Here is a 26,689-nt window from a genome sequence, read left to right on the forward strand (position 1 = left end):
GCTGTTCGCTGGTTCTCGAAAACGATTTGATCCCACGGGTTACATTTGTGACATTTATTGAAGGGGTCAAAAAGGTGTTTTTTTACCCGACATTAAGCTATTTAATTCCAGTTTGCTCCTCAGAAAAATATGTCTGTTTTTTTTCCATAAAGTGAGACAAAATAAAATTGCAAAGAAAGAAAATATAAAAAAGAAATATACTTATATTCTTGGTTTATCATTTCTTTTTTTCCAAACAATTGCCTGGTGGTAGTAAAAAAAAAAAAAAACTGTTACTTTAGTGTTTGCAACTTTGCTCAATTTCTCAAACCCAACAATTTTCCATACTTTCACAACTGTGACAAAGAATATAAACCACAAAAGCTTGTTTAGAAAAGGCATGCAGTTTCAGTTTCAATTGTTTCATCGGTCGATCCGAGGAGTAAAACACAGTACGTCACTTTGCTGGCAATGATATGGGAAATAAATGAGCTCATGAAGTGTGATATTTTGGCCGATTCTTCAGTTAGGGGCATCTAAAAGAGAAACATCCTACATATATTTTCATTTACATTTATCACATATCTCGGAATAAAGATCTGATCATGGCCTTGAACAACATTCGAGTGGACTCCTTTTTTCATTTAATATTTCTTTTTTTGGTGAAAAGGTTGGATAAACCTTGGAAACTTGGCACAAAAAGTCAGCTAGCAGTCAATTTAGCAGGATTTTCTTTCCCCCGAAAATGTTAGTTAATGTTATCACATTGGACTAAAATTTACTGACTTTTTTCACACAAGGTATATAACTGTATACTTCTGAATAATTTTTGTATTTTGGAGGGGATTTTCCCCTTCTTGAAGTTGTTACACTTAAAAATGAATGGCCTACAAAAATAGCTTATCATCTCTCGTTACGCTGGATTAAATCTTTTTGTCAACTTGTTTTCTTTCAGTTAGGACAGGTTTGGTATTCATTTTTTAAATTGACTGATTGTAGGCCTCATTGATCTGAGCTTATATTGGTCAAAACTGAACATCCATTGAAAATAAACGGGGGAGATCGAAAATAAGAGAAACATTGTGTTCAGGAGCCTGTTCATCATGTTCATGTTTACATATTTACATGTGTCCTTGCAAATATAAAGTAATACCATAGCTACTATAATATTTGTAGCCATAAGCCTACAACAATAATAATAAATAAATAAAACACAATGACATATTTTCAGTTTTCAGGTGTAAATTCGTATCTGTATATAACTTCTTAATTGTTTCTAAGTGCTTTGTCATTTTCTCAAGTCTATAGTAGGCTACTTCTCACCTGTGGCAAAGTCCAACAACAGATCTTCATTAGATGACTGGATGTCTGGGCTTGCTCCATTATCCTGCTGATGAAATGTCATAAAATGACTCTCATGCAAATTCTTATGCTTTTTTCATTCGTCGTACTGTAATATTAAATAAGACAGCTGAGTGTAGAAGCAGGTCTGCATGGTGGAGTAATGCGAGTGAGCATGTGTGATGATGCGCAGTGTTTCTGTCAGACCTGGAGTGACATCACAGCCCGACCGTTGTCGTCAGGTGCGCGTGTTTGTAGCGACGCGTCGCGTGCCTCGAGACTCCGCGCGCTTCAGAGCGCCCTTCATTTCAGCGGCAACCGAAGCTCCTCCGCCTCGTACGCTGCTCTTGTGTACTTTGGAATCTTTCACATCAATATTAACACTTCATGAGTAGTCCATAGCTGTTTTTGTTTAGAAAACTACGCGTTCTTAGAACAATTTAAGAAGAGAATAAAGTTTTAGGGTGCATATTTCTTTCTCGGGCGTTTTCACACCTGAAAGTTCGCACCAAGGTCCGAAAGTATAAAATGTATCAAAACGTGAACTTTGGCGAACGCAAAGTTTCTCAGGGGAACAAAGGTTTTGCTAGCAAAAGCAAAGTATCTCAGGGGAACGTAAAACGTTTTGTGAGCGAATGCAAAGTTTCCCAGAGGAACGCAAAATGTTTTGCAAACTAACGCAAAGTTTTTGCGAGAGAATCCAAAGCATTGACTTATTATTTTTCCTCCCATCTCCTATTTTTCCCCCACCACCATGTCCCTTTAGAGGCACCACCTTTTTTTCTTCTGAATGATATCATTTGATTTTTGAAAGATCCATCCTCAAAGTCCACTGTCAAAGTTAACCTTTAATGTCTTTTATTTACGATAACTATGGTCAGACTTGAGACATGAATCTTAACCACTTCACATAACTTGATATTGCATTCAGTCTATCAATAACAAAACAATAACATTATCACCACAAAATTGTTCTCTGCATTCCTACAGGCTTATAGTAAAAACACAACCCTGTGGATTTGAAGAATACCACAAACATTTTGTTTGTCTTAAAATATTTTTTATAGTTTGGCAATATAATTTACAGTCTCACCCCTCGGTGAGGTTTGTCAACATTTAATTCATAGTCAATTCATGGTTGAATACAAACAGGCATTTCCTCAGGGCATGTTTTCTGACTTGATCAGTTCTGTGATGATCTGTATGGTCTTCTCATCTGAAGAGGATAAAAATGAAAGACGGCATCATGTGTGCGTTCACAACACAAAGACTGTTCGAAAAGGTATGCGTATACATATACTGACTATAAATATAATGATTCATTCATTTAATAACCAGTTACTTGTACGGTTAAAGTTACCTTCCAAATTCATTTTAGGGTTGGCCAATTTCCTCTCCAGGAGGGAGTCCATCAGCTTGCGAAGGTGTTTGAAGATCACGCCAATTCTGACTGGAGCCTGATGGGAATTGAGACAGATAACAGAGTTATCTCACAGTTTGACAAACCATTTTGTGATGCCTCGGTGCTCCTGCCAATGAGGTGATCAATGCAAAGCAGGTAACCAGCCAAGCATGGATAACCAATGAAACAGGACATGCATGCAAAACCTTTCCCTGACCTGGAAGTAGATCCATCCATCCAGAGAGATGAGCCTCTCCCTGTGTTGCACATCAATATCACCTCCAAACAGCAGCAATGATAAAGGACAGATCAACGTAGTGTCTCTTAGAAACACCTTAGAGTATTTCACCTGTAGGCAAAATGAGAAAATAGTGGTTCAAATACACAAATGATAAGGGTCAACGACACACAAGAGTGTCCCTAATAATGAAAAGGATTTAAAAGTCATTTTAAAAGAAAGGAAAAGCAGGTGAAAAGTTCTTTGAAATGTACTATTTGTATTCATGTTGGTTTCATATGGTTTTAAAAAACTTTTTAAAGAAATGTTTCAGAAAACACCTTCATTTTTATTTCCAAAATGTTTTAAAATAAAAATGTCGAGGTAAAAGTATTTATTACATCTTTATTAAATCCATAAATATAATTGTTTTTGAGTCGCCGCACCATATTGTTATAAAATAAGTATGTGGTCAGTCACACCACATGATTTTGAGGATGTTTTTGCAAATATTAATAAGCAATTTTATTAAAATATATAATATAACAATCTAATTACATCATTTTAATAAAATATTTGTCTAAGACATAATAGAATATAATGCCAAAAAACTTAAGGTTTTCTTTTCAAACACTTCCCTTCTTTCGTCGTTTTTTTTTTTTTTTTTTACTATGCCCCAAAACAAATGTCAAAATGATGAATTTTAATTAGGGCTGCACGATTTGAGGAAAATGTCATATTGCGATTAATGAGGTCAATATTGCGATTGTGATATGCGATATAATAAACAAATGGTTTCATGAGTCAACTTGCTTGGTTCTAAAGTAAAATGCACACATAGATTAGTGATCATTCTGTGTATTAATGTGTATTTCTCAACTCAAACTAGCAACAACAACTAAATGATTAATAACACCTATAATGATAAATAAACCATTGATGTCTGGATAAAAATGACGACACCCCCCACATTTTAAACGTTAATTATAGCCATCCAACATTACAGTGATTCCATCAATACAATTGAAAGCTATCAACTTTTAAAATATTTATTAGGCTTGGAAAAAAAATAACAGCTTTTAAATTAAGTGAACTTCAAACAATCCTCACATAAACCCTACCTGTTAACACATTGTCTTAACAGGTAGGATTGAGGATTTATATACAGATTTATATACAGAAATTGAATAAAGTTATCAAACAGTCTGTGCTGCATGAATTATAAATTATATATAGACTAATCCTTATTAAAGCTACAAAACTTCTTTAGTCAAGAGCAGTGAGTAATTTTCTGTTCCCTTTGTTCTTTGATTAACTTTACTGACGGAACGCTTTATTCGCTGCTGGCCCTTTAAGAGCAGCCGTTGCCGAGACGCGTATCTCTCACGCGCCTCATTCTCTCACAAGTGACAAGCACAACTCTTTTCGTCCATCATAAGACTGCTCTTATGTTATGAAGATAAACGACATTTTGGCATAATTGTGTGTGTTATTGTTCGTTCAAGCTCGAAAGAGAACTGTATTCTGGCACCCGGTCTGTGCATGCGCATTATACTGGCGCGCGTTTTTCTGTGAGTCACATTCAGGACATTGACAGGCAGCGCGCTCTCTTTTGACTTCTTGTCGTGCAAAATGGTTTTAAGGCATTTGCACGAAGAGCGGGATCATGTAACACTAGTCAAAGGATGACAAAAAAGAAGAGATGCTGCGTTAATAGCCCTAATTTGTTTATTTCATATAAAATCGCGGCATTTTGCGTTATATAATCGCATAGGTTTGACATCGCGATTACGATTGCGATACGATTAATCGGGCAGCACTAGTTTTAATACAGAAATTAAAAACATCTCCATCATAGAAGAGGTGAATTCATACTTGTGACTATTGTACAAAAGTTTGGGGTCTAAGATTTTTTGGGGGGGAAATTGATGTTTTTACTCATTTATATATTGTTTTCAAATAAATGCTTTTCTTTTTAACTTTCTATTCATCAAAAAATCCTGAAAAAAAAATATGTATCGGTTTCCACAAAAATATGCAGCACCACAGCTGTTTTTAACATTGATACTAATAATAAAATTTCAAATCATCATATTAGAATGATTTCTGAAGGACCATGTGACACTGAAGACTGGAGTAATGATGCTGGAACATCACAGGAATAAATTACAATTTAAAATATATTACAATAGATAACTTCTTTTAAATTGTAATAATATTTAGCAATAATACTATTTTTACTGTATTTTTGATTAAATAAATGCAGCTTTGGTGAGCATAAGAGACTTCTTTCAAAAACTGACCCCAAACCTTTAAACAGTAGTGTATGAGGAGCATTTTAATGTATTTTCATATAAATTAATAGATCGACCAAAAAAAGAGCACATGACCGACCCATCTTACCCATCTTTGTAGCACAAATTGTGCGGGACGAATCAGAAGTGTAGTATTGTGGGTTAGTTAGTAACATTAGTTAAATAAGCAATAGTAATACTTGCTTCACCCATAATTTTGATTGCCAAATAATAAAACGCTTCCACAGAGTAAGCCATATCCTAGAATGTGACTAACATGAGATGGATTAAAAAAAAACACACAAAATGCCACAATCGTATATTAAAGCTAGCCCAACACACCTTTTCCTGGAAGAGCAGCCAACCGTGGGTCTGTAGGAAGCGGTTGACGGAGGAGGGGTGAACGTGGGCCTTCCCCTGAGCCGTCTCGACCACACACACCACCCGGTCCTGAACGTCCACAGAGGGGGTGTAGAGGATACGGCCCACGCTGTCGTACAGACCCGCCGTCAGCACGGCATTGAGAACAGAGACGTCCTGCTTGGAGAGCGAGCCGAGGGCTTTGGGTTCGGCGCTGGGCCGAGAGCGAGGAGTCCGGCTGGGTTTGGAGGCTGTGAAACCGGCCTGCTCCACCATCCTAATGAGCTCCTTCTTCACATCCTGAGGAGGAAGTTCAACACGAAATAGTTACAAGTCAGTTTAATGCATTGCCTCTAGTTATTCAAAAACGCACTCAAAATTCATACATTTAGTTGAATGCACCTCAATTCTGAATTTATAAATTCATTCCATACATTTTTGTGACGTAAATTTTTGTGATAGAGGCCCTGTTTACACCTGGTATTAAGATGCGTTTTGGTCGATCTGATCACTAGTAGACGAGGGAGACCCGTTTACACCTTTTATTTTAATCCGTCTCTTTTGTCCACTTTCAACCACTTCTGTCCTGATTTATACGAGGGGAGGGTCTATGGGCGGGTAACTGTATGGGTTTTTTTTCCAGATATTTCGATCTAATGAAAGAAATAAGCTCATGGAATTTACATATGAACGCGCCCGGAGATGATGGGAAAAACATACGGAGAGCAGCAGCTTTTGTGGCCGTTCGAACACATTCGACCACATGAGTGTTTACACTACGAAAGCAATCCGGACTGATGTGTTTTCGACTTCCTCTGGAAGTGGTCAAAAGTGGACAAGCTTAAAACGTTTTAGACCCCGTTTACACCTGTATTTAGCGTTGTATACTTGTGATCCGATCGACCAAAACACATCTTAATGCCAACAGGGCCTTAAAGTAAAAAAAGAAAAAAGAAACAGACAAGGAGGTGGAACTATCTAGAGATTCTGAAAAAATAATAGAAAATATATATTAGTAGTATTTGAAAAACGTTTTGCAACAAATGAAAAACAAAAAAAGTGTGGTGTACCCAACATGCAGGAAGTCATTTTGTTATCATGTGTCTGAAAACCACAAAACAGGAAATAATAATCACAGACAGGGACTCCTGTAAACCCTTATGACCCCTGTAGACCAAAAAAAGTGTCAAAACTGGACTAACTTCAGTAAACTTCATTATACTACAGGGCCGTTGAATGCTTGAATCTGATTGGTTGAGGAACGTTCGGGTGTGCAATTATTTTCAGGGAAACACACGGCTAAAGTAGTTCCAGGCAGGTCTTGACCACATTACCGTTCCATATCACTTCGCATAGTCAACTGTCATAACGGAAAATATAATACAATTCATAACAAGAAAAAACATGCAGCCCATGCGCTTGATCTGCCATTTTCAATGTCTAACTTCACAATCAATGGAAACATGCAGTTTAATTTTAATAAATAAAGTATATCTACTTTATATCTATAATCAATCAAATTAAACTGAATATAGGCCAAATACATTGATAGTCCTGCTGCACGGGTTTTCGTAATTAATGCAGATAATAGGCTATAACAAATAAATAATTATTGATAGGCCTATACTTGTTAATAGGACTTTGTGTTTCATTTATTAGGCTAGTCTACTGTCAATATAAAAAAAAAAAAAACATGAACGAACTAATTAAAACGAATTGAGTTAATTAATAAATAATAATATTGACGCACATGCTTCTCTCTCTCTCTCTCTCTAATAACTGCATAAAGCCGAGGACACACTTATTGTAAGGGCGGTTATTAATGTAATTTGATACTTTGTTATGATTGATCATGCCCAAACGCGTGCACGTTCAGTCTGTGTTCACAGGTGTGTAAAATCTGCTGCAGCCGATGGAAACAGTCAGAGAGTGTTTCAGCCAGTCGTGTCCAGCATTTAGTCTGCTATCAGTGGCTCAATCCTCCGTTACTAACTCTAAAATGACGTTTTGGAATTAGCAACGGAGGCATGGGATTAGATGCGCAAGAAATTAGTCCTACATACAAGAGCGTTTTAATGACAAAAACTTTACAAACGTCTTGAAATACATCATTTGAACAATGTTTCGAGGTGTGGTTACTGTAGTACAAGCGGAATAATTGACTTCAGGCCGTTAAATTATTAGAGAAATAATGCACACCCGAGGTGTAACGCGGTGTGGTTACTGTAGTACAAGCGGAATAATTGACTTCAGGCCGTTAAATTATTAGAGAAATAATGCACACCCGAGGTGTAACGGCCACTCCGCTTCGCGTCGTGACAGCAATACCACCTCGGGTGTGCATTATTTCTCTAATAATTCAACGGCCTGTCGTCACTTATTCCTCACTTATATTCGTGATTCAAAATTGTTGCGATTCATGATATTGTGTAAAAATAGCTTGTTCACAACAAGAACGATAACTATAACTAACTACTTTATGAAGGAAACTATATCAAAGACTATATTAGCGTCCACACCAACAGACAGTGTCATTCGGTTTATTCCAAGCGTGTGCTGCATTTTTTTGTCTGCCGCATTTTTATCATTCATCAGCTGGAAAAAATAATAATCTGAAAACAATACCGTTACACCTAAAACGTAAACAACAAAAATGTGAATTTGTGAAAACGGTGACGCATGTGTATTATGTGTTCAGTCTCTATAGACGAATCCGGTGAAACTACCGGAAGTAAGCGGGCGCCATTACTGAGCTGTTGCTGGGTAGCGTTGCGCCATTGCCTCCTATTGTTTTAGTTGCAACTTGCATCCACTGGAATAAACAGCCCGCGATTTACGACTGTCACTAACGTTACAACTTTTATAATGTCGAGTGGGAAAACATGTTCCGTTTTAAATTGTTTCAATGGCGGCAGTAAAGGGCGCATTGGGGCAGTAACGTTAGTAACATTACTGTTATGTCTGTTGTTAATGTTTGATTTGCTTGACTGTGACAGAATTTTTTTTAAATAACAAATTAAATTAAATATAATGCAGTTTTTGTTATAATAACAATTATTTAATGACATAAGTAAAAAATATATAATAAATATGTAATATAGTGCTCAGCAAAATCTCCTCTCTAGCTAATTTTTCTATTCAATTAACATGCTATGGTAATTAAATGGCTTTCCTGAGCTAAATGTAACGTTATGTGACATAATTGTTCTCCTGCTGTTATATTGACCTCTTTCCATGGTTTAAAAACACTAATTTGTCGATATTATGTATACTTTCTAGCTGCACCTTACCCTTGCCTTTTGCAATGTGAAAATGAGATAAATAATGGACACAAATGAAAAACATGAATTCGTTTATTTGATGTCATTCGTTTATTTATTGTTGCCAAATGGACAGATCTTTTTATAGTTTCCTCGTTAGCTAACGTTAGCCTAGCTGGCTTACCAAGCTATTTTCATAAATAATCTGTAAGATCGTTTGTACCTTCATCTGTGACTGGAAGCCACTGTCTAACATCATCAACCCAACAAGTCATTCAGCCTGGCTGTAGCTGTCATCGAGGGTGCGTTATCACGGAGGTTTGTTTACATACCGGTAACAGCTCAGTAATGGCGTCGCCACAAGATGGCAGCCTACACAGAACGCTCGTCGGATTCGTGTATAGGCTTCGTGTTTCTTTACAAAGTGACATCGCCATCTACTGGCCTGGCATGAATAATACAGCGTTTTTAGTAGTTTCTAGACGATTATTTCACGCAGCTCCCATTTTGAAATCGCTCCGGTGGGAAGAAAACCGGAAGTGTCGCCTTTAATCATAGGAGAGTCGCGAATGCGATGGTGTATTGTTGTGTTTAATGTAGAAATTAGTTATTCTAAAAATGTACATACATTTCTTTCATATTTTAGACTATATACAGTGAAATTCATTTATAAATAAAATAATTTTTTATATATATATAATTCAGAACGTAAAAAAAGAAGCAGGAATGAACTATATACATATCCTATATTGGATATTAACATCCAATAGTGTAAATCGCGGCAGCAGCTTCAGGTTGGTAGTCCAAGGCACTGTTGTCTATCTGTACTTCTGGGGTTCTTCCCACCGGAGCCTCGCTTTCGATTTCAAAATGGTGGCTGCGTGAAATCAGCGTATTAGACATTCTCTGGTAGTTTTCGCAGATCCGTGTGAATGGGGATCGTTTTGACAACGTTGTCGTATGTACGCGAAAAACGCGAAGGAAAAACTTTTTCGTTTTTTAGTACATCGTTGGCGTGTAAACGTTACCTAAAACCCAAAGGTTTTATTTTTGGTAATTAAAATACACCTGAAATAAAATATAAATATTAGATATTAGAAATGTAAATAAATATGCTTAAGTTCAAGTACTAAATTATTAAAACTTGAAATCAAAACAAATTAAAGCCCTATAGAGATATTGGTAACACTAAGGTTACAATAAGGTCCCATAAAAGCAAAACTATTCATTAGTAGTTCATGTCAGCTCACATTCATTAAATTACATTTACAGATACAAATTAAGATATTAATAATTTATTAGTAAATGTTGAAATTAACCTTAACTAAGATTAATAAATGCTCATTGTTAGTTCATGTTAAATAATGCAGTTAACTAATATTAACAAATGGAAAGTGTTATTGTAAAGTCTTACCGAAACATAAAAAAAGAACTAATAGAAATGACTAAAGCAGTTAAATTAAATATAAAAATAAAAGGTAGTTAAAAATATTAATTCATACTTTAATAATATATTAATAATACGAAAATATCACTGGATGGTTGGTTACACCACAGAGACATTAATCTAAAATAAATGGCGATATAAATAATGTATGAAAAAATGTACGAAACCAACAAGAATGCAAAGAATACATTTTTAAAAGCATAACACTTGTGTTTTAAACTAGTTTTTTAAATAATTCTCCTCCTCTTCATCTTGGACACACTTTTTATACCTTAAAAGAAACATTTCAAATTCTATTTGACGCAGATCAACCATCGCAAGTTCTAGCAGATCAGAGGTACATTTGTAAGATTTTCATGACTCAGCAAAAGAATCAGCAAGTGTGTTAGTAGCTGTAAGAGGACGTCACCTCGATCGTCATGAGGGCGGTGCGATTCAGGAAGTGTCTCCTGCAGTAGACCATCTCAGCACGCGTTCCCTCGGCCCGTGAACTCTTCCACCTGTTAATAAAACACTAACTTCATTACAGCGATTTCACTTCCTTTGTCCACAAAGTACTGTTTCGTTGAACACGAGTGATTACCCAAGGTAAGCATTGTAGATGGTCATGTGATCTGAGTTTACGACTGCTAGAGCAGCTTTAGCCAGGTTGGCCTCCTCCTTCCTGCTCATAGGAGTAGCAAACGGGGACTTCTCAGACATGGCCGCTGCAATGGTGGCCTGAAAAATAAACGTGTGTAACATTATGAAATTCTCAGTGTTGTTTTGGACCCCATTGACTTTCATTGTATGGATAAAAACAGGTAAAGCACACTAAAGTTCCACAAAAGAATGAAAGTCATACAGGTTTGGAGCGAATATGACAGAATTTTCTTTGTTTGTTAGAAATGAATAACATGCTGAAAAAACGCTCACAATGGGTTCCAGGCAGCCAAAGATGGCACCAAAGATGAGCATTTTGCCAATCTTGACATTGACAGGAAGTGCAGCCAAGTGATGGCCGAGCGGTGTTAGGGTGTGGCTATCTTGCTGACAGGCGCTGATCTTCCTCAGAAGGCTGACAGCGTTACACACGGCCTGCGGCTGAGGTGCATCGAGAGCTCGGCACAGGAAATCCTCTGGAGAGCCATAATCACACTTCTGTTAACACACAGAAATAGGTTTCAGAATTCAGTGTTATTCATGCAAAAAGCTGCTTTAATCCCTAAAATGTATCACGGTTTCCACAACAAATATTAAGGAGCACAGCTGTCGTCAACACTGATAATAAGAAGAACATTTGGTAACTTTATTTCCATGATCCACTTTAGTAACTTTGCAACTACATGTCAACTAGCAGTCATTAGTATTAATAGACTGTGCTTAATATCTGCTAACACTTTATTGTGATGGTCCGCTTTAGATATTCTATTGACTATAATTACTGTTACTTTGCAACTACATGTCAACTTCTACCAACCCGTACCGTAACAGTCTATTAATACTCAACTAATACTCTAATGTGAGTTAATAGACATGTAGGTGCAACATTACTTATAGTCAACAGAATGTCTAAAGGGGAGCATCAAAATAAAGTGTAACCGAAATGTGTCTTGAGCATCAAATCCGCATGTTCGACTGATTTTTGAAGGATCATGTGACACTAGACACTGTGATCAAAGCTAGAAAATTCAGCTTTGATCACAGGAATAAATTACATTTCAAAATATATGCTAGAAAACAGTCATTTTAGATAGTAGTAATAGACCAATTTTCAGTTGGTAAACATGGTGACGTTTTTATGTGGGCGGAGCTTAGGTGGTGGCAGAACGATCCCTCTGGCCGCTTCACTAACGTAAAGTCTGCAAGTTTTGTTAGCTTGTTTTTAACAATGACTGGAGAAAATCCGATTTTATCTTAATGTGCAAGGCCACTCACTGTCCAGGACCGCGATTGTTATTTGCAAAAGTTAATTTTAACGGACAGAACCAGATTGGCCGACCCGTACTGTAGCCTACACGCTGGACGATCTGACAGGATTAACGTTAACGCTACCTCCGGTTGAGTGTCCTGACTTCTACACCTACCTGATAGAGAAACGGAGGGCATATAAATCTTTAGATGCCTATAACTATGTGCTGAATGGTCATGTACAAGTTGTGTGGTACGATCCGCAGTTCTGCCTAGCCAGCACCATGAAGACGACAATGTAAAGAGTGACATTACGGTGCAATTTTAATGAGGTAAATATTTTCTAGAAATAAAAAGTTGCAGATAAAGCATATTAATTTTTCATTGATTCTTGCACCCAACAACACAACAAGATGACATTTAATAATAAGAAGAATAATTTAAGATCCTTATTTTGTAGCCGAATCTGTGCTGGTTTGTATTTGCCGCCTCCAGTTTTCCCTTTGTTCTGCCACCAGCTAGCGCCGTGACGTAACTGTGACGTCGGCTGGAAATTGGTCTATATTTCACAATAATGTAGCTTTACTGTATTCTTGAGTAAATAAAAGCAGCCTTGGCAAGCATAAAATATGTTTTTTTTCAAAAACATTAAAATATCTTACCGAAAACAAACTTTTGAATGGTAGAGTAAAGAGAAAACCATGGTACTTAACATAATATGAAGGCAAAGCTCCTCCAAAGGCACTCTGAGAATCTCAGGGATGGAGTAGGCAATGAAGCTCTCGAATCTGTTGTGGGAAAAACAATAACATGAGAATGACGTGTATATATATATATATAAAATGTATATATTGACAGTATATAAAATGAGATCTATTCAGTTTATAATGTTAGTTTGACTGTTTTGAGTCTTCTATTTCAAGTATTGAATAATGTGAAGCTGTTTTTGCACTCTTTCAAGGTTTCGGTCCACCTAATTGTAATTATTTTAGCAATAACTAAATCGTCATGTAAATTTACTAATCATGAGATGCAAAAATGTTCCTCCTAAAATATCATATAAAATATATGATATTGCCAACCAAAACAGGTCACTGATTCTCTGATGGAAGGTTAGTACTGTATGTGCCACAATCTTTAATGTCACCAAAAAATCTAAATGGACAATTCTTGTTTTTTATGTAAAATTCCTGTATTTATTATAAAGGATTTATCCGTGCACATCATTAAATTCATGTGCTCTCGTGATTTTTAATCTAAGTAACTTCCCCTCCCTCTTGCAGCTTATCTCTTCTCTTCTCTAATGATGTGTTTACTGGCAGGAGGGCGGGGCAATAACCTGTCACTCAAGTGAGATCCACCAATAGCAAACCACAACCATCCAATCAATTCCCTATAGACAAAATCAAGTCCTGCCCTACATTTGTTCTTGTTCCAGAACCTGTTTCACTCAGATATACGTCACAATCAGGAAGAAAAGTCTATCGTTGTACCTGAATTTGGGATAAAGGCGGAAACAGTAGCCCTCTCGAACACGTCCTGCCCTCCCCTGCCTCTGCAGGGCGCTGGCTTTACTCACAAACGTCTCCACCAGAGAGCTCATCTGGCTGCTTTCATGATACCTGAAACCAGAAACAGAAGACAGCCGCTGACATTCCAAACCAGTCCATCGTAGACAGTTAATATCAGATATGTTCTGCCCTGTCTCACCGATTTTCTTTTGTTTTTCCTGTGTCAATGACAAAGACCACATCAGGAATGGTGACGCCGGTCTCAGCGATGTTTGTGGACAGAACAATCTTAAAGAGAAATGAAGATGGTGTTTACTAGGGTTGTGCGATGTTTATACCAATTTGGCATCAGACGATGTGTACAGTGAAACATCGCGATGGACGATGATATCGGGATTCGGGAGGAGGGGCGGGGCTAACATTCAAATGTTTCACTTAATCAATAAGCCCCGCAAAAAGCCATGTTTTACAGTGGATTTAGAACAGCTAAGAGGCGTAGGCACAACGCAGAGATATTTTCCTCTACATCTCATCAGCAATTTTGATGTCGGCACGCTCTGCAGCAGCTGAGCACTAAGAGCTAATGTACAGTGCCGTGACATCACTGCCAGATTCAAACTGCGTGCTTTCGCGCTGTGGCTGGCGCTGAGCCAGAGACGGACGCGCTCAGCGCTTGTTATATATCACAACTATTCAGTGTTTTTAACCACATAATGTTTATTTTAGGTTTCAGACATTTAAATACATATAACATATAGCAAAACAATACATTTATAGTTTGTAAAATACACAATGGTGTCTATGGAAGCAGCAATAACAACCCATTCACATATATTTCCCGACGGGTTTTATTAATATCAGACACACAGTGTAAGTAACTATAAAGTCAACTCTATTCTTCTCCCAGTTCACTGGCCATGTATTTCAGGAGAAACTGATGAATTCACGTGCTGTAATAAACCCAGAATCGCGATGCTGGCTTAACATCGTGATGTCTGCCAGCCATCACGATGAACAATGATATCGTCTATCGGCACAACCCTAGTGTTTACATACTATGTACTGCTAAATGGTTCAATGTTTCTTTGAAAAACGATTAATGCGAAACTGCGCATTGTGTTTATATTCTGGGTTCATCTGCTTGCCTGTACGTAGTATATGCATCATCATCAATCATCTGTATACTGAATTTGGTGTTTTAATACCAATGTCTTACTACTTTAGTACTTCTTAGTACAAACCTGGTCAAATAATTGGCGGGGAATGGAGGAAAGGCTTGTTTTGCCCTGCAGCTGGGCGTTTTTATAAGGCTGTGATGTCATGTGAAAACTATGTATATATAATATGCTCTTCTGAACGGTACCTTTCTCACTCCAGGAGGGGGCACTGTGAAAGCAGAAGACTGGTCCTGAGACGACAGTGAGGAGTGGAGGGCGACCAGCTTGTATCTATATATGTTAACAAACACAACATAAACATATTACAAAATAAATAAAACAACATTTGATAATAAATGCCATCTACAGAAATTTGTATTTAATCATTCTATATTTCATTGTATTTAATGAATTAAGTTACTTGATATGGAGCATGGCAAGAATGCTTTACTTCCCAGAAAATGTAATGCAAGGTCTTTAAATTAGCATATTAAAATGATTTCTGAAGGATCATGTGACACTGAAAACTGGAGTAATGATGCTGAAAATTCAGCTTTGATCACAGGAATTAAAATACATTTTTAAATATTAAAAAAATATATTAAATATATTAAAAAAGAAAACAGTTACCAGTATTTTAAATTGTAATATAATTTCACAAAATGACTGTTATTACTGTACTTTGATCAAATAAATGCAGCTTTATTGACAATAAGAGTCTTAACATAAAAAAACATTAAAAAAAAACTAATTAGTACAAACTTTTGAATGGAGGCCATTTTATGCCCCTTTGTAAAGTCTTGATTTTGTTTTTGGGCTCTACTAGAATAGGTTTTCACGCTTGAATGTTAAAAAAAAAAAACATAATTTTCCCATATTTGACATCGTTGCAGCACCTCTCTCCTCAGTCTGCCAGTAATGCTCTGTTTAGTTCCCGTCTCTATGAAGCCCCAAAGTTAGGCTTACCTGTTCTTTGAGCTGAACCTCTTGTCGGTGGTCAGTAGATCATGCAGCTGTTGAATATGAGCCAGGCCTGGGAGGAAGACCAGAACCGCACCATCCACGTCACGAAACTGAGGTGATTTATCTTAGGAAAAGAACCAGAGGCACTCCATTTATTCATAAAAACTTTAACGAGTACATTCTTACAGTCTTTGAGGAAACTGCGAGTGTTGCTTTCATTAGCAAACACTACTAATAATAAAGTATGCATTCTAATAAGGTGCATGTTCAGTCACTACACTGATTATGTATACAGTATACGTGTTGTTATCTTACCAAGGTACGCCAGCAGGTCTAATATCAGATCCATATTTATCTTATTGGGATTCATGTACTGCAGGACGTGTCGTGTCCGGCTACTGAAGTGATCCAGCTCAGGGCCCAGATCCCAGCCTGAACCAGAGTCCCTCACAATCAGCTCCTGAAGAGAATATAAGAACAAAATAATATATGCCTGCAATGACACGCCACAGAATAGGCTTATGCATGCTAACTAACCTAAGAAAATAATGGACCGGGTCATGCACCATTCAGTTCAAACCAATGAGGTTCATGCCCATGTTACGCAGCACGTTTGAGCTTCAGCAAGAAACCAATGAGGTTCATTCTCATGAGTCAAGAAGGTTCGGTTGAGCTTCTGTTTACGCTCGCTGATCAATGTTCATATGTGAATAGAAAACTAAATTCAATCTGTTCATCAACAAGTCAATCAGACATTTGAACAGTTTATTTTTTACACAAAGGTTGATTTTACGCGATCAATCTGTTTTGCAGTTCCTGACTGTTGTTTTCGGTTGCAAATTGCTGTCCACAGGCCTGCAGTGCTTTTGGCCGTGTTTGTGCAAAAAAAAACGTGATAAAAGTGTAAGCGCGGAAAAATGGAAGTCAGAAGAATACAAATCATATTTATTATGCGTAAGGATGAAGTTGCAGTTTCACAATACATGCATTACACTTACGAATAACAGTAAAATGCTGCAAATATTTTGATCTTAAGGCCCTTTCACACCGGACGCGTAACGAAAAAGCGAAACGGAAAAGCGAATAGTTCGCATCAAAACCATTCACATCAGCCGCGACGCGAATTTGCGACGTTTAGAGTTTCAACATTCCAAAAGTTTCGCGCCGGCAGCTGAGAAAACACGGACACTTCATCATCATCATCATCATCATCCAGTGAAGACGAGCTTTTCGTTTTCTTTATAAAGACAGAAAAGAAGGTTTTGTGTGCACCTAATCTTAAAGAACAGAGAGTCTGAAGGGGAGAATGCTAATCTTGTAAAGTAGCTAAAACTTTGCCACAAAGAACCGGCCAAAGTAAAGGATTATGCATTAAACATTTGAATTGTTTATTAATAAAGTGTTTTCTGTCAGTTTTCGGTATGAGACGCGCTTCAGTTCACGCGCCGGCGTCTCCGTGTCCTAATTATATTGCCTACTATATTTGCTTCTTATTCCTATTAATCCAGGCAATTTGTTGATGAAACATTGATTAAAATTAAGATACAATTTATACAAAACAAAATTCACTTTAAAGAAAGGCTTTCTATAAAAAAAACTTAAAAAGTGGTCAAAATTATGTCTGACCCATTCCAAATGTTTTCGATATATTGGGCATCTTATGATCCTTACTCGTCTCATGCGGTTCCCTTTACATATAGATCATCAACATAGATGAAATAAAAAAAAAAATAGTATTATATTATTTAAACGTATATGAAACGTATGTTTTGTTTGAGTTTTTTTAACTTATATGCCTATTTAAGCGTCACCCCGCTCTGCTTTATTTACGCACATGCTCTGGTGTGGCCAAATAATATGAAACACACAACCATGACTGTTGAAAATATTCCAAATCAATTATTTCCCTCCTAGTCAAAAATATTATAAATCATCAGCACGCACTTCATCAACTCGCCGGAGACACCAACTATCCCAGCTATTTTATCCCATGCCTCGTTCTTTTGCTGGTAAGAAACACATCATGTCATAAATGATAGGGTATGCGTGCGTTGAGATGCGGAATAGGCAATATAAAAACGCTGTCATTATAAAAGGTTTCTAGTTTCAATGTATTGCTTGTTTTTAGTTTACATTTCATGTTGTGACACTTCTCTTCTCTCCCACATAATGCTGCCACGTCAGAGCGGCCAAAGCGTCAACAAGCTTCGCCTTTGTTTCCTTGTATGTGATTGGCTGAAGCCTTTTCGGTCGCCGCAAAAGTAAAAAAAAAATCGTCATCAAAGCGAAAAAATAAAAGTAGTTTTTTCGCCCCAGCACATTCGCGTTCGGTGTGGAAGCACTCATTACACAAACAGCTGATCAAAAAATAAAACTAGCGCGCGAATTATTCGTGCGTCAAAATCGCGTCCAGTGTGAAAGGACCTTTACACTTGAAAGGCGATTTACACCTTTACAAATCTTCTCTTGCACACGCAAATTTAATCTACTCTTGTAATCTTATGTACACTTTGACAAATCTTACCCTGCGTATGCGATTCTTTATGGCATCGTATTACCATCATACCGATCTCTTTATGAACTTTTTAAAGCGTCTCAGATTAGTTACGTAGACTGCGAATGGAGGGACAAAAGGGGTGGGATTAAAAAGATCTCCATTTGTGTTCCTAAGATGAACGAAAGTCTTACGTGTTTGGAAAGACATGAGGGTGAGTAATTAATGACAGTAAAAATAAAGTTACTTGTCATGGAGCAAGGCAGAAGAACTCTAATTTCCAATAGTATTTAGGACAAGTAATACGCGAATTGGGACGCAGCGTTAATCTTGGACTAATGAAATTCTTCTGTTGAAAAAAGAAAAGTGGATTTCGGTCTCACCTGGTGCTGAACAGTCTTTCCTCCTTTCTGTGCGATACTGATGCTGACCTCGTCTTCCTCCTCCACAAACTTCTGACTGTACTCCGAGTCCTGCTCCAGAACATATCCCGTCTCCTCCACGATATCCTCCAGGTGAAACACCTGCCGCCACAGTTTTTTTGGATTTTTTTTTCTCATTTGGAATTTATTTCAAAATAAACAAATCATTATGTAAATATACAGTATTTTTTGATATTTATTTAGATGTATATAGTCTTGCCTCCACAGGGAAAGTTCTGCCAGGTATGGTGACCACAGGACAGCGGTTGAAGTAGTTGGCAAACTTCTGACAGTCGACTGTAGCGCTCATCAAGATCAAACGCAGATCTGCACGCTTATGAACCACATCTTTCAGTATCGTGAGGAGAAAATCTGACTGTACGCTGCGCTCGTGAACCTAAAATATTGAGACATCATTTTTGGGTTACATGGCCCAGCCCTTAGTGTGGGTATATCCCCAGATGTATGCGAGCCAGACCTCGTCCACGATGATGTGAGTGAGGGAGCCGAGGAGCCGGTCCTGCTGTAGTTTGCGCAGCAGAACTCCAGTGGTGCAGTACAGCAGTCGCGTGGCGTCGCCAGAGCGGTTCTCCATACGGATCTGGTATCCACACAGGGAATTCTGTAATGCAAATATTCCACGATATTGTTACCATGGTGTCTCTGCCGTCAACTACCCGTACGACACCTTTACTGGAGTTCTTTGGACTTATTTTGCAAGTTTCAAGTTCTTAGATATGGGTTTGAAAACCTTTTAGATGATTTTTAGGAAAAGGATTAATTTAACTCATGTGGTGTTTCCTTACACTTTGAATACATGTAAGTGCATCTTAATCATAGTTTCAAAATATATACATGCATATATATATATATATATAATATATAATATATATTATTTTTATTTTTTTCTTCATGGTAAAAATGTATTTTTGTTTCCAAATATCAAACTATTAATTCATGAATATCAAGTTTTTGGGGCGCGCACCACATGACATCTTACAACATAAAAAAAAGTCAAATTAACTGATATTTTTAGAGACACATTGACCTTGACAAATAGTCATGCAGGGGGTCCTTCTCTATGATGTTTCTGGTCTTATGTTGTTGTTGTTTTTGTTGGTTGCACCACATGACTCAATGTGGCGGACAAACGTTTTATACATTTTTAATTTTTATAAAGGTTTTTTTTTTGTTTAGTTTTTTTTTTTACAAATGTAATGTTTTTGGGGAGTGGCTTCACATGACATTTTCTGTTTTTTTTCTGTTAGTTGCACTACAAGACATTTATTTGGTGGACAAATGTTTTTCACACATTAACTTTATACATTTTAAGTGGTTTTGTTAAAATATTTTATATAAAATAAGAAGATTTTTTTTTTTTTAATACTAAAAGTTTTATTTTCAAGAAATTAATTCTCACCACACCCTAAAAAAAATTAAAATGAATTTTAATTCAGAAATGAAAAACGTGCAAATCATAAAAGAGGTGTATTCATTTTATATTTCTGAATTAATTAAAAAGAAATTGCATTGCCATTGACCCATTGCCATTGACCCATTTAATAAAAGTACACTTACAGGTATGTACCGGTACTTATTAATTTGTGTTAATATTTATATTATTTATACTTATCTAAATATTTCAATAACAGTTATTATATAGGAGGTATACACACATATACTTCATATTATTTTCACCTGAGGGACAATAAATAAAACTACTTATTGGTGAGCCTTAAAAGGCAATAGCTGAAGGACTGTCTCTTGTGGTGTTTGAACCTACAACTTTTAAGGTTACTGGCCCAAATATTTGATTCCCATCACATACCACCTAACTTATTAGAGATGAACAACATTGAAAGCAAAGTTTTTCCACATACACAGTTTTATAAAGCATCTTCCAGAGATCTAACCTTGCTTCCCGGACCGTCCTCACTCCCCAGCTCCTGCGACACCCTGCTGGCCAGACTCGTGGCTGAAATCCTTCTGGGTTGCGTCACCACCACATTGCATGGCTGCGCGGCCTCCCCAGCGGCCAGGAGCTCCTCCAGGATGAACTGAGGAATCTGTGTGCTCTTCCCGCTTCCCGTTTCCCCAGCGATCACCAGCACGCGGTGGCGCCGGAGAGCCTCTAGCACCTTCTCACGGTGCTGGAAAACAGGCAGCTGCTCCCTCTCAGCCAGGAGCCTGCGCGCCACAGGAGAGCCTCGCAGTTTGAGGAACAGCCTGCGGGACGCCTCCGCCACCACCAGGCCTCCTCCGTGCTGGGGCTCGTGGTCCTCCTGCACGTCCAGGTTCTCCCAGGAGTCTTCCGGTTCAGTGTCCTGGAGACTTTCCTGAGGCTCGGACTGCAGTTGGAGGGCCTGCTGCTGTTTGAGGCGAGTGAGCAGGCGTGCGATGAACTGGTCACGTGGTTTGTTGATGGCGGAGAGGGTTTGCTCCTCCTCTTTTTGTTCGTCATCTCGCCACTCAAGCCACACGTCGCGGTAGGTGGGCGGCAGCAGCTGATGCACAGACTAATGGAGATCAAAGATGAAATGAATGTAATACATAAAGCAAGCATCTAATATATGAACTGTATTGAAACTCACCTGTCCTTTGACTAGTTTATAAAGGGCAAGCGTGGCTCCTAAGTGATGGGCTTGCATGCCGTCTTCAGTCAGGATAGTGGGACACACCTCCAAAACGTCATTAGGCCTATGAATGCGCACTCTGACATCAAGGACAAATAACCAGACAGTCAAATCTGCATTCAGTACACAGTCAGAATCAAAGATGCAATTTTAACACAACATACTTGCATTTCCAATATCTCCCGACTGCAACTTTGTCGAAGGAGGGTGGAGGGCTCTTCGGGAGGTTTTTCCTGCACCAATCAATCAAAAACTGTTTAGGAGACTTGCCAGTCCAGCTCCTTGAGGTGTAGTCAAAGTTTCGGATGTCTTTGGGCTCCTTCTGCTTTTTCTCCGCTAGGGTATCAACAATGACAAATCAGACTGACGGGGTTAAAAATCAGAGATGCAAAAAAGACTAAATTAATATCTGGCAATGAACTGAATTATAAGCACAAAAATAAAATAATAATAAAATAAAAAAATTTACATTATTACAGCATAAAACAAAACACATACTAGCGTGAATTTAAAATAAAAGATAAAAAATAATAGCATAAACATAAAATAACAATATAATGTAAAAAAAAAAAAAAAAAAAAAAAAAATCAAAATATAAATAACAAAAATTAATTCAAAATAAAGCAAAAGTATAAAAAAAAATTAATAGAAAGATGAAAATGTAAAATATAAAAATAACATGACAAATACAATAAAATAACAAAATAAAATAATAATGCAAAACAACATAACAAAACAAAATCATGTAAAATAACATTAGACAAAAAAACATAAAATAACAACATTGCATAAAATAAAACAATATAGACTAAACAGAATACAACATACAATAAATTAACAACAATATAAAGTACAAAAAACACCACGAAATAAAACTAACGCACTAAATGAATATACATTAAACCAAATAAATAAATTCTCTTACTTTTTTCTGCTGGTGGTGCGTCTGCTTGCTCAAAGAGGCTGAAGTTGAGTTCCTCCTTTCCATCAGTGAGTGTAACTGGCTTCTTTTCCTCTTTAGGAGTGTCTTTAACCTTGATAGCTGAATTAAACATTGGATGACACTCCAAAGACTTCATTTCTGTAATGTAAACAAACACTATTAAGAAACAAATTCATAGTAACCCTTCCTCACATTCTATACAATTAACAGATCCTCTAAAGTAGCGAACACTGCAGACACAGAGACCTTGCTGGATGACTCTGATGCGATCTTGTGCGCTCCTCTGCCCTGCTTTGTCCTTCTTGGCTTTGGATCCTGTGGCCATGTCCTTGGCATCATACAGTTGAGCGCTCAGCAGAAGGTATCTGTCATTCTGCAGGAAGAGCATGGGATTTTATGGGAAGCTGTAGGCGTAATAGCGGCATATTATAGAAACTAGACTCACAGGATCAAACTTCTCCTCCAACTCTGGGTTATAAACCCTTGTGTCCGTGTTTTCATCTTCTTCGCTGCTCTGGTCTTCAGATTGTTCAGCGTAGCGCAGTATCCACTCCTTCATACTGCCACCGCCGTCTTTTACAGGACTCTGACATCAAATGAAATGTTTTTTCAAATGAAACTTTTTCTCTCAAAAGATTAAAGTGCCCCTATTATGCTTTTTCGGATATTACGTTTCATGTAGTGTGTAATATCGTTTCAAATTGTGAATGTAAAATGTCTGCACAGTTTCAACGATCAAAGTGAATGATAAATCATGGAGTAATTGAAAAATTGTAAAAGCAGCGTTTCTGAACTGTCTGAAACAAGGCATCGGTAATTCCAGTCTTACTTCCTGCACAAAGCTGCTAGGTTTGTAACAAATTTGCATAATACCACCAGCCTGTAGTCTTCATTGGCTGCCCGTGAACAACGTCTACTTTGACTCTCAAACACTGTAGTTGTAGGTGAGGCCTGGAAGAGTTTGGTTTGTGTTTTCGATATCGGCGCATCTGCATCCACTTTGCATGCGCCTACAAACAATGAGCAGGCTAGGATTGATCTGGTAAAACCGACGCCATCGTTATTGTTCGTATCACTGTGTCAAGTGCTGAGGAAGACACAGAGATGAAATTCAGATATAGTAAATGGCCGTTTTGTTTCTGACATGCACTGTAAGTGGTAGACCAATCACAACAGACTGGGCCATCTGACCAATCAGAGCAGAGTAGACCAATCACAACAGACTGGGTCACCTGACCAATCAGAGCAGAGTAGACCAATCACAACAGACTGGGCCATCTGACCAATCAGAGCAGAGTAGAAAATAGGGTTTTAGAGAGACCGAATAGACCAATTTTCAGTTGGTAAACATGGTGACGTTTTTATGTGGGCGGAGCTTAGGTGGTGGCAGAACGATCCCTCTGGCCGCTTCACTAACGTAAAGTCTGCAAGTTTTGTTAGCTTGTTTTTAACAATGACTGGAGAAAATCCGATTTTATCTTAATGTGCAAGGCCACTCACTGTCCAGGACCGCGATTGTTATTTGCAAAAGTTAATTTTAACGGACAGAACCAGATTGGCCGACCCGTACTGTAGCCTACACGCTGGACGATCTGACAGGATTAACGTTAACGCTACCTCCGGTTGAGTGTCCTGACTTCTACACCTACCTGATAGAGAAACGGAGGGCATATAAATCTTTAGATGCCTATAACTATGTGCTGAATGGTCATGTACAAGTTGTGTGGTACGATCCGCAGTTCTGCCTAGCCAGTACCATGAAGACGACAATGTAAAGAGTGACATTACGGTGCAATTTTAATGAGGTGAATATTTTCTAGAAATAAAAAGTTGCAGATAAAGCATATTAATTTTTCATTGATTCTTGCACCCAACAACACAACAAGATGACATTTAATAATAAGAAGAATAATTTAAGATCCTTATTTTGTAGCCGAATCTGTGCTGGTTTGTATTTGCCGCCTCCAGTTTTCCCTTTGTTCTGCCACCAGCTAGCGCCGTGACGCAACTGTGACGTCGGCTGGAAATTGGTCTATACTTTATCGAACCGTTTCAGACACTGTGAGAAAAGAGCTGATGCTGCAATGTATATTATAAGAAAATTAAAGTGCTTTTTTGACCATGGATGCATGTAAACCTATTGTAGGAGACCTTGAAAAATCAGGAACCTTTAAAATAGCATAATAGGGGAACTTTTAAAATAAAAAAAGTGATTCATCATAAAATGACACTTTAACACACTTTTGCCTTAGGTTTCTCCTCCTCTTTGGGGGCTTCTTTCGTCACCAGCTGCTTCTTGTCCTCTTTAGGAGGCTGGTACTTAGGGCGAGTCTTCTGTTTCTCATCTTGCATCTTTTGGCTGAAACCCTCCGGTAGCTCATCTTTATTCACAGAAAAGCAAAACAAGGGTTTAGGTTTGAGGAGCAGAAAAAGGGTTTATGAAGTTTATGACTGCAATCAGAAGCTTTTACCATCTCTGAGATTCAGACAGAGCCAGTCGAGCGCAGAGTGCAGATCTCCTCCATACAGCACGCTGCTCTTCATGGCCTCCTCGATGTGCTCCGTCTTAAACTGGAACTTCTGCAAGGCTGTGTACAAATCCTGACACACAATATATGGTAGATGATGTCCTTTTAAAATTAGATAATAAATAATATTCTTTATTTTTTGCAAAAAAGGGAAAGAATTACCAGCAACTTCTTGGAGGTGATTCTTCCAGATATTGGTCCTTTATCAGCATTTTCTTGCCTGTAATCATTGATCAACTTGATCACCTTCCTTTCCAGTTCTGGATGGATAACAACCTTTGAGACATGCAAAAAAAAAACAGATATTGATATTGATAATACTAATAACAGACATTGATGTGTACAGTAACTTTCAAAAGTTTGGGGTTTTATTTAAGTTTAGATTTATTTTTAATGCATATGCTCACCCAAAGCTGCATTTATTTGAATAGAAATACAGAAAAAACAGTAATATTATGAAATATTATTACAGCTTAAAACAACTGTTCTCTATAATGCATTTTAAAACATAATATATTCCTGTGATCAAAGCTGAATTTTCAGCATCATTACTCCAGTCTTCAGTGTCACATGATCCTCCAGAAATCATTCTAATATGATGATTTGATGCTCAAGACACATGATTATTATCAATGTTGAAAACCGTTGTGCTGCTTCATATTTTTGTGGAAACTGTGAAATTTCTTTTTTTTTCAGGATTCTTTAATAGAAAGTTCAAAAGAACAGCATTTATTTGAAATAGAAAATAAAACATTATAAATGTCTTTCTATTATTTTATGATCAATTTAAAGCATCCTTGCTGAAATATATAACTGACCCAAACTTTTGAAAGGGAATTGATGTGTTCAAATGTCTGCAGAAGTCATTTATGCAGGTCAATTGTAACAACAATTATTTTTAAACTGGGTAGGTTTTCAGTTATGAACCTATAAACAATGATATGAATGTGTGTGAGACATACCTTCAGGATAGATTTATCAGCCACACTGCTTGTGTCCGTCTGTGCATTAGTGTTAAGACCATAAGTTTTGGGAGCTACAAGAAAAGAAATAACAAATATTAAAGACATTTGCAGACAAACTGTCAAGATTGTACTGGCTCTGAACATCACGTGAATCAGTGAAACAATGCAACACTTACTCTCATTGATTGTTACATTACACTACACAGTGCATCTGCATTCAAATAGGTAGAAATGTCATTAAAATGTTGATTCATATATTGTCATATAATTACATAATGCTTGTGAGTGTCTTATGCATCAAACTCCCCACACATTAGAATCAATTCGACTTTTAAAAGGCCGTCTGACCTCTGGGTTTGTTTTCCTTCGAGGCTGATTTCTCATGATTGGGTCTCTGTTGGTGTTTCTTGCCCGTGGGTTCAGGTTCAGATGCTGCATTGGTCGCGTTCACAGCAACCGGCTGCACACTCGTGGGGACCGCTGCCGACTTCTTCTTCTTCCCACCCATCGCGGAAATAATCAGTTCAAGTGTCTGTTACTGATTAGTACACAAACCGACCAACATTTCTATAAACACAAATTCATAGCTGGAAAATGCTGAAGAAGACTGTGCTGACAGCCAGCTAAGCCAACTCTATGAGAGTCCGTGAAGGCTGAAACTACAGACGCTTCTTTCAAATTAAAAGTTCAGCGGAAACCTTAGAAAACTTTATTTTCTAAAGAGAGAGAGAGAGAGAGAGAAACAGGGAAAAATACTTAATTTAAAAGGAGAGTAGAATGCACATGTTCAAAGTTGCAGAGGCATTTGTTGTAGTCTATCAAAACATATAAAAAGTTTTAATCACTAAATAAAAGCCATTAAATTCCAAACTCAAATTACGGT

The 26,689-nt window shown here is 37.5% G+C and overlaps 1 protein-coding gene across 1 annotated transcript; it reads right to left on the reverse strand.

Annotated features, from left to right (window-relative positions):
• Nucleotides 1–2,420: 2,420 nt before the first annotated feature.
• Nucleotides 2,421–26,454, reverse strand: dhx29 (DEAH (Asp-Glu-Ala-His) box polypeptide 29). Its single transcript, XM_056253354.1, has 27 exons — nucleotides 26,155–26,454; nucleotides 25,804–25,877; nucleotides 25,004–25,117; nucleotides 24,785–24,914; nucleotides 24,555–24,694; nucleotides 22,759–22,899; nucleotides 22,560–22,686; nucleotides 22,296–22,451; nucleotides 21,535–21,706; nucleotides 21,329–21,449; nucleotides 20,651–21,253; nucleotides 19,216–19,359; nucleotides 18,958–19,134; nucleotides 18,699–18,839; nucleotides 16,137–16,281; nucleotides 15,825–15,945; nucleotides 15,065–15,149; nucleotides 13,901–13,989; nucleotides 13,684–13,812; nucleotides 12,903–12,978; nucleotides 11,216–11,440; nucleotides 10,884–11,020; nucleotides 10,710–10,800; nucleotides 5,576–5,893; nucleotides 2,940–3,071; nucleotides 2,681–2,777; nucleotides 2,421–2,536 (listed from the first exon to the last, which is right to left on the reverse strand). Exons 1-27 carry the CDS (start codon nucleotides 26,312–26,314, stop codon nucleotides 2,481–2,483), a joined length of 4,101 nt encoding a protein of 1,366 aa, XP_056109329.1. The 5' UTR covers nucleotides 26,315–26,454; the 3' UTR covers nucleotides 2,421–2,480.
• Between the last annotated feature and the right edge of the window lie 235 nt (nucleotides 26,455–26,689).

Source organism: Rhinichthys klamathensis, unplaced genomic scaffold (genome assembly GCF_029890125.1).
Source record: "Rhinichthys klamathensis goyatoka isolate OS25496 unplaced genomic scaffold, OSU_Roscu_1.1 h1tg000104l_1, whole genome shotgun sequence".
In the NCBI taxonomy this organism is placed as follows: domain Eukaryota; kingdom Metazoa; phylum Chordata; class Actinopteri; order Cypriniformes; family Leuciscidae; genus Rhinichthys; species Rhinichthys klamathensis.